Source organism: Ascidiella aspersa, chromosome 4 (genome assembly GCF_963924565.1).
Source record: "Ascidiella aspersa chromosome 4, kaAscAspe10.2, whole genome shotgun sequence".
NCBI lineage: Eukaryota > Metazoa > Chordata > Ascidiacea > Phlebobranchia > Ascidiidae > Ascidiella > Ascidiella aspersa.
In genome coordinates this window covers 22,638,488-22,646,369 of record NC_139450.1, presented here as the reverse complement: position 1 = coordinate 22,646,369, position 7,882 = coordinate 22,638,488, and the positions used below count along the sequence as shown (strand labels likewise).

Genomic DNA, 7,882 nt, shown 5'->3' with positions numbered 1-7,882 from the left:
GAACAATGGGCTACGTCACAGTTTGTCCTCATGGATATAATCTCTTTGGTCATACCAATAAGTATTCTATGGTCATACCAAAGAGATTTAAAAGCTGAGACTCGACATTCGGTCAAGTAGTTTCCCTTTTGAATGCTGTTTACAATTACAAAGTCTGTATCATTGACCTGATTGACTGGCGGAGTAGCTGACTGCTGAGTGCTGGATAGGTTAGTAGATTGTTATGTGTAAGAAAGAGGCTGTTTGCCTGGCTCGCCCGTTTACTGAACTTCGAATTCGCACTAATGTAACCGGATCTGCAGAATTGTGAAATAAATTTGGAGGAATAAATCTAACAGTAATACTTGACCCACCCTAACCCAAACAATTTGAGTTGAACAAATAGTTATGTGATAGGCTTATAGACCAGCACTGGAATCTTTGTGGAGTTGAGATTAATTAGGAAATGTGTAAAAATTTCCACTCTAGTCTAGAATCCTACCACCCAGTCTGGAAAATATGGCAGATTTAGACGAGATCTTGCGTGTGCACGGCTGATAAATATGGGTGACCGGGTGCAATATAGGTCAATAAAGTGTCCCTCGGGTGCTTTATGATTTTCCTATGCACTTTGTATTGCATACATTGCACTGTAAACAGAAGACGCACTTAAGCGTTTTACAGATTTGGGGTGCAGTTCAGATTTTTTTCAGGGTGCAGGTTGAAAGTTTTGAAACAAACTCGCGGGTTCACTTGCCATACCTAAAATATTCACCATGCATTGACACTCTCAGACATGGCATTCAGCCATACAAATTTGAGTCAGGCAATGTGTAGCACTTCAGTTGTGCTTGCTATTTTTGTTATTAATTGATTTACAGCCACATAAAGTTTAGCATTATCTTTAAACCAGGCATGCAATTTACATTTCACCTGTGCAATATCCAAAGTTTTTAGTCTGGGGCATGTTCAGTACCAATTAAATTGTAAAGGCAGAATATTTTCCAACCACAGTTTAGCCACTTTCTATAAATATTTAGCCTGAGATGCAAAACATTTGTTTAAGCATTGGTGTGCTACCTTTTGACTATCGGTTCCTAACCTGTGTGGTGTGATCCAAAAGTGAGTCACAACGAGTTGTTTGCAGGTTGCCATATATTTTCTGTAAGATAAAAAAAAATAACAAGAACAAACATTACTGTAAAATAAAAAAATTAGCCATAGAAGGAGCAAAAAGCGTCTGCCAGTCTAACAATTATGTTTGTGCTATTTACTTTAGTGTACCGATTATAAATATGATGTCTAATTACAATTGCTTTTAATCAAGGCTTTAGCACAGCTTTAGTCTAATAGACTTTGTTAAACTAGAAACACTGACCGTTCTAATCCCGAAGACTCAAGGATGAGTTTTGTGATACTTAAAAAACTCTACACCATAGAAGCACAATAAAATTCTCAGCAACAACCTTTTTATATAACCATGAAGTTCACGGCTTTAGCAATAACTCTCATATATTATTATATAATTTTATTAATTTTTTACCAACGTTACTGTTATATGCAGAATTATCATTCTAAAATAAAAAAAATCTCTATATATTGTAACAATATCATTTGTTCCTGAGTGTCCCTTGTAATATTGTTCGGCAATTCTTCAATTTTTTTAGCTTGTAAAATCACAAATAATAATTATGAAAACAGCTGCTGGTTTTATTATTTTTGGCTTTGCCACAATTTGTTATTCCACCTCTTCAGTTCCTGTTGGGCATCTTCAGCCACTTGGTTTTCAAAGACCACCATCTGTAGAAGTTGATGAATTTGATGTAAGTATTGATTTATCGAAGCTGTGTATAGCAGTGGTTCTCAACCTTTTTTAGCTTACGGACCGGTGAAATTTTAAAACAAATTTTGTGGACGGGTGGACCTTTACAAATCAAAATCAACTCAAAATGTAATTACGACAAAAGTATGCAACTTAAAAGCAAAGACTGAAAAATTCAATTAAATTAGCAATTTTCTGCTGTCTTTCTTATATCATACGTGGTATTTGAAAGTTTTTCACATAAAACTATCTTAAAGTAGAAGACTTCAACGACGTGTAGCCTACTTAAAAACAGTTGGGCACAACACTGCGCATTGTAACGTACGGTAAGTCCAAAGTAGACAATTAACTTTAAGTTACGTCACAATGCTGCAAAATACGGAACTGGCGAAGTTCTTAATTTGGTGAACAAGCTTTTAACATCTTGCATTGTGCAATTGAGATATAATGTGTAATATATTAGGCGGACCGGCAGAAAAGTTGATGCAGACGGTGCCGGTCCGCGGACCGGCAGTTGAGAACCACTGGTGTATAGTATATAAAGCGCCATAAAATGATTCCATTGCAAAAAGTCGATTAAACTTGCAAAACTTTAGCCACCCTAATGGTTTTGGTATAGTGCTTTATTTACTTGCATGTATATTTTATAAATAACTTAATTACAGCCATACAAAAAAAATAAGCTGCATAAACATCTCCCAGTCGCAGTATATATCAAGACTCTCAAGAGTTTCCAATATGAAGTACCGCTGTGGGTTAGTTTGAGTAAAATTTAAATGTTGTCTTCAAACAACAGGTAAATAATGCCCCAACACCTGAAGAATTCTACAACAAATATGTTAAAACAAGTAAAGCAGCAGTTTTTCGTAATGCTGGTACAACAGCTGAAGCATTCACTGGTTGGTCAGTAGAATACATTAAAGAAAAATTTGGTGACTTAGAAGTACGATTAGAGGGAAAAAGGGAAAAGGTAATTTTTGAGCTTCTTACAGTTTTATAAACTTGAATTTTTGTCATTAAATTTGAACTGTCTTTATATGGTTTAGGGATCCTTTCATCCTGCTGGTGAAAAGTACTTAGGCCGTGACAGTCTGGGTCATTTTGCTCAAACTGGGAGAAATCTGTCCTCAAAAATTTATGTTGTTTCTGAGCTACCTGAGCCAATGTTTTCAGGTGTTACTGTAATGCCCTCAGTAAGTGCTTGCGGGGAGATGGCTAAGCGGTTTGTGGAAATTGACTTATGGTGGAGCAGTGGTGGCTCCCACAGTGTGATACATAAGGTATATTATTTTGAACCAGGTTGGCATGTGTAAACAATAATCCACCTTAGCCAAGTTTTAGAAGTAAATTACAAATATTTTTTAGCCCCGAAAAATTTTAACGTTTAAGTATGTTTATTTAAAAAACGTTTACTGAAGGTAAACAAAAAACTCAGCCTTTTTTATACTTGCAAAACACGTTATTTTTAAGAATCATTTTTTATTATTATAATGAAAACCAATCTCAACAATATCTACAGGATGCTTACAACCAGATAAACTGTTTATATAAAGGCGTTAAACAGTGGAAATTGTTTGAACATAAATATGAAAAGTGGTTACATAAGCATTGGGAGCCAGAAAATGAAATTGGAGGGTAAGTTTAATTTGTTGTTCTTTTTAGATTACGTCTTATTTGATTAATTTTTTGGTAGATTTTCTGACATCAATGTTGAAAGCGTTGACATGTATGCTCATCCCAATATTGCTGAAGTACCATGGTCAAACATAACCATCAATGCAGGCGACTGTTTGTTCTTGCCAAAAAGTGGGTTCCTATTTGGTTTTTGTGATCAGAAGCTCTTAATACCAGTGCCATTGTTACCACAAAATGTTTTTGATGTATTACTATCTTTTTTTTAATGTATAAATTACAGATTTGTCACTTTTTGATATTAATGAAGTGTAATTTGACTTTTCTTACAATTTTTGTGTTCAATACAGGTTATTACCACCAAGTTGATTCATCCCCAACTAACAATTTGGCTGTTTCAATTCTGTTTAGTCGATTTGATGGACGTGAAACCATTGATATGTCTGATTGTAACCCAGATACTGGTATGATTTGTTTTCTGTAATTATTATTTATGTAAAATACTATAGTAAATAAGAAGTTAAATTTAATACACCAATATTTAATTACCTAAAAATGTTTGTTCTCAATAAAAAATATTTATTTAAGAATCTGAGTTTTTTAGATAAGTAGTTGTTTTTTTTGGGGGACACACATAAAATGTATTTTGATTTAGATTATAAAACTGCAAAGCGACTTAGTGAACTAGATGTTATGTGGAAGTGGAGTGGAAAAGGTATGATGTCAATGGGAAATGGAGATTTTGAGGAAAACTATAGGTAAATTTTTCAATTCTTAACCTATTGTGTTTTGTCATTTTACAACCATTTTTGTTTTAGACAGGAGTTGCTTGGTGTAGCCACTGATTTGAATTCAGCCGGTCAAAAGCTAACAGCTGGTCATCTAGCTGAAACATATGGTGGAGATGGTGATGGTAAATTGCGAACTGGCAACTTTACAAAGGTAATTGAACCATCTCTTTATAACGTCAATTTTAGGGACCACGCCAAACAATATACATTTATTGCATAAGCCCAGCTCTTTTTTGTTTTATCTGTTTAATGTCTGCCCTAGTAAACTATATTAATTTAGAAGTTTAGTATTAAATTTTCATCATAGTTAATAACTGATCTGAGCGTTTATTTCCTATTTTTTGTTTTTGTTTCAAGGCATTGGAAAGTATTGATGCAAATCATGATGGTTCCCTTTCTGTTGAAGAAATTACTCAAGCCACGTGGGATGCGTTGCGTGTTTTTGGTTTGGAGGTACATCCTTTACAAATATAGTTATGTTGCGTTCTGTTATCCATTAAATGTTTCAAAAATTTATTGCAGACTGAATACTTTGAACCCTCCAACAGTTATGACTACGAATACACCATGGTGCCATATGAGCACGTATTAAAACTGCTTAAAATTCTTATTAAAAGAACAAAAAAATTCACACGTGATCAGTGGGTTAGACTGTACACACAACAAACAGATGGAACAAAAAATCGAGCAAATGATGTAAGTCGCAAGATTCACGACTTGATTTATTGCCATTGCAACAGAACTTTTAAAACAAAATTTTGGAACCTGAGATTTACTCTAATATGTACAGTAGCTTTAATGATTGCGTAGATATTTGGTAGACTTTGGGAAAAACGTTCTTGTCATACAAGCGTTTTTGTTGTTGTGTATTAAGTAAAGCAACTATGATCTTTGATACAATGCAGATATTCACCTGCATTGCTGGATCGGGAGAAACTAGTGTTGTTACGTCCGTGGATATCACAACAAATGCCATTGACAAAGCATTGGAGAAGTATTTACAATACAGTCGCAAGGAAGAAGATGAAGAAGAAGATTATGAAGGCTCTGATGATGACATTCTAAATCGGAAAAAAGAGGAACTATAATTTGCAAATCATGTACTGACGTCATACTACTAGTCTTAGTTTGTTGTATTTTTAAATGTATTGCTAAGACTATTTCTTCACATTGTTTGGTGTGCTTGTATTGTAATTGAATATGCGATTCTTAAAACTGCAATAGAGAGTTGTTACGATTAATAGTGTTGCCTTTCATCTTGCCACTTTTTATATTTGTGCATATATCATAAAACTGCCAAAGGAGATTTGATCGTTTCACTGTATTTATGTTGCTAGTTTGATAATAAAGGAATAACAGACAAATATCGCGTGCTGTGCTGCTAACCATACAAAGTTGGCGTGAGAGGCGTGATTTTCTGCACGTTTCAACCATATGGTATCGGACGCCAGCGTTGGATACCGGATACTATCAGTCTGGAAGGAAGTTTTATTGAACAGCTGCTTCTAAGCTAACTTGCAGGCTGTGGCAGCATGATATAATTTCTAAAAAACGTTGTTGTCCTGGTAATACTATAATTACTAGGGCAGTTGTTCTTTGACTTAAAACAGTCAAATTTTTTTTTAAATACACGTTTGGTTAAAATTAGTTGAAGTCAAAATCGATAATGAAAGGGCACTCAAATAATTCACACAAACCCAAACGTATCGTTTGTGTCTGCCTCGTGAACTTCGATTATAACAAATGCAATTTCTGCCAAGTAATTCTAGTCACAAGTTCAGTTCTCGGCAACCGCTTTTTGTCGCGGCCCAAATTACTCTGAAAGATAAATTAAAGGCCCACTACATATAACATCACGACCCTAGGATTGGGTCAAGGATTTTTATTTCTGAGGGCATCAAAATACTTAAAATAACGTCACAAAGTTTCGTCATAAAACAATTAGTCTTATAAAACCCGTCGAAATTCAGTCTAATCGCATGCAGTGCAAAAAGCTGCGTTTATTAGTTAAAAAAAACTTAAATTAAGAGGATGCATCCTCTATATACGTAACGCCTATAGGCACAATAAAGAACCATATCGCTCCAAATAACGGCATTTATAGTCTAATTTAATAGTAATTAAACGTTGCAGGCCTATAGGAATAGCTTATATGTCACACGGCGATACATGCTTATGGTATGCACACTGCACAGCGGTTTCGGTCTGAAAATAGAATAAATTTAAACAAATAAATGGTAAAAAAAAACTTGTATATAGTTCTACATATAGTTAAATTAGGCTAAAAGTAAAGTTTGGGGGGCCATAGCCTTGTGACATTGTAATCAATGTAACAAAGAGTCAACATAAAAATTAGTTTAACTAATTTTAAAACAGGGAGTCGAACCGGAACCGAACCGGAACTTTATGAACCGGTTTTGGGTCAATTTTTTCCAAACCGTAACCGAACTTTTCAAAAGGAGATTTTAAGGAGCCGAACCGGAACTGAACCGAATAATTTCAAAGTACCTGAACCTTAACCGAACCCGGACCTGTAAATAAAAGCGGTTCGCTCCTGCATGACGTCACAACTTCTATTTTACAGAGTCTTACGCCATGCTCGAAATTTTATGAAAAAAATATGAATATTGAATGAAAAAATCGTTTATTTTTATTTTTTAGATATTTCAATATTGAGTTGCTGTTTTTTAAGTCAGTCACGTAACTTAGATTAAATGACTTACAATTCAAAGATTATTCTCTGCATTTATCGACCCACATTTTGAGATTTAACGCAAATTATATTGTATCTGAACCGGAACTTTATGAACCGGTTTTGAAATAGCGATGGTCGAACCGGAGCTGAACCGGAACTTTTAAATTCCTCCGAACCGAAACCGGAACTGAACCGGATTCCGAAAAAATCCTTGAACCCGAACCGAACCTGAACCGGAAAAGTCAAACGGTTCGACTCCCTGTTTTAAAATACCGGTACAGTACAAATTATGTACGTCTATCACGAGTGCTACAACTACATGATAAATCTGAAATGATATAACTCTCCTGCTCCCCCACACACATTGCTAAAAGGCTACATTTAAGCCGCGGCCCACAGCTTATAGACCACTTTTCTAGAATAACATTTTTCACGTTTTGGGCAAATCCAAAATTGTTTTTTCAAATATCGCCAATGTTTCGTACGTAACACCACCCCAACTTGAAAGTTTAACACAGTGGTTCTCACCTGGGGTTCCGCGGCACTCAGGGGTGCCGAGAGATATTTTAAATTCTTTATGATTTCAATTTTTGCTCTATTGGTGAGCTTCTGGATACAATTTGTTGTGTACTATAAAAGTGCCAAAAATTAAAAACTTTTTTAATCTCGTTGCATAGTTCATGTGCTGTTTCAATCTCGTTTATTGTAACGTAGCGTAACACTATAGCCACTCAGCGAAAATGTGAGCAAAGGCGCCGCGAACTATTTATAATTTCTGTAGGGTGCCACAAGCCAAAAATGGTTCACACTGGCTTCGACAGGATAAACGAACAATTTTTGCGCTTTGCGCAGTTTGTTGTCGTGTTTTTTGCATTTCTTTTTGTACGGGGTCAATGGCCATTATATATTAAGTAAACAGCGAATATTAGTTGTATAACTTTGTGCCCTGCGTTATTTTAAGGT

At 35.1% G+C, this 7,882-nt stretch overlaps 1 protein-coding gene across 1 annotated transcript; it reads left to right on the top strand.

Moving 5' to 3' along the window:
* The first annotated feature begins 975 nt into the window (after positions 1-975).
* LOC146148699 (uncharacterized) lies at positions 976-5,582 on the top strand. The gene is made up of 11 exons (XM_083387192.1): positions 976-1,802; positions 2,598-2,771; positions 2,848-3,081; positions 3,321-3,436; positions 3,495-3,607; positions 3,784-3,897; positions 4,089-4,191; positions 4,252-4,375; positions 4,582-4,677; positions 4,747-4,920; positions 5,130-5,582. Exons 1-11 carry the CDS (start codon positions 1,671-1,673, stop codon positions 5,310-5,312), a joined length of 1,563 nt encoding a protein of 520 aa, XP_083243318.1. The 5' UTR covers positions 976-1,670; the 3' UTR covers positions 5,313-5,582.
* The last annotated feature ends 2,300 nt before the right edge of the window (positions 5,583-7,882 follow it).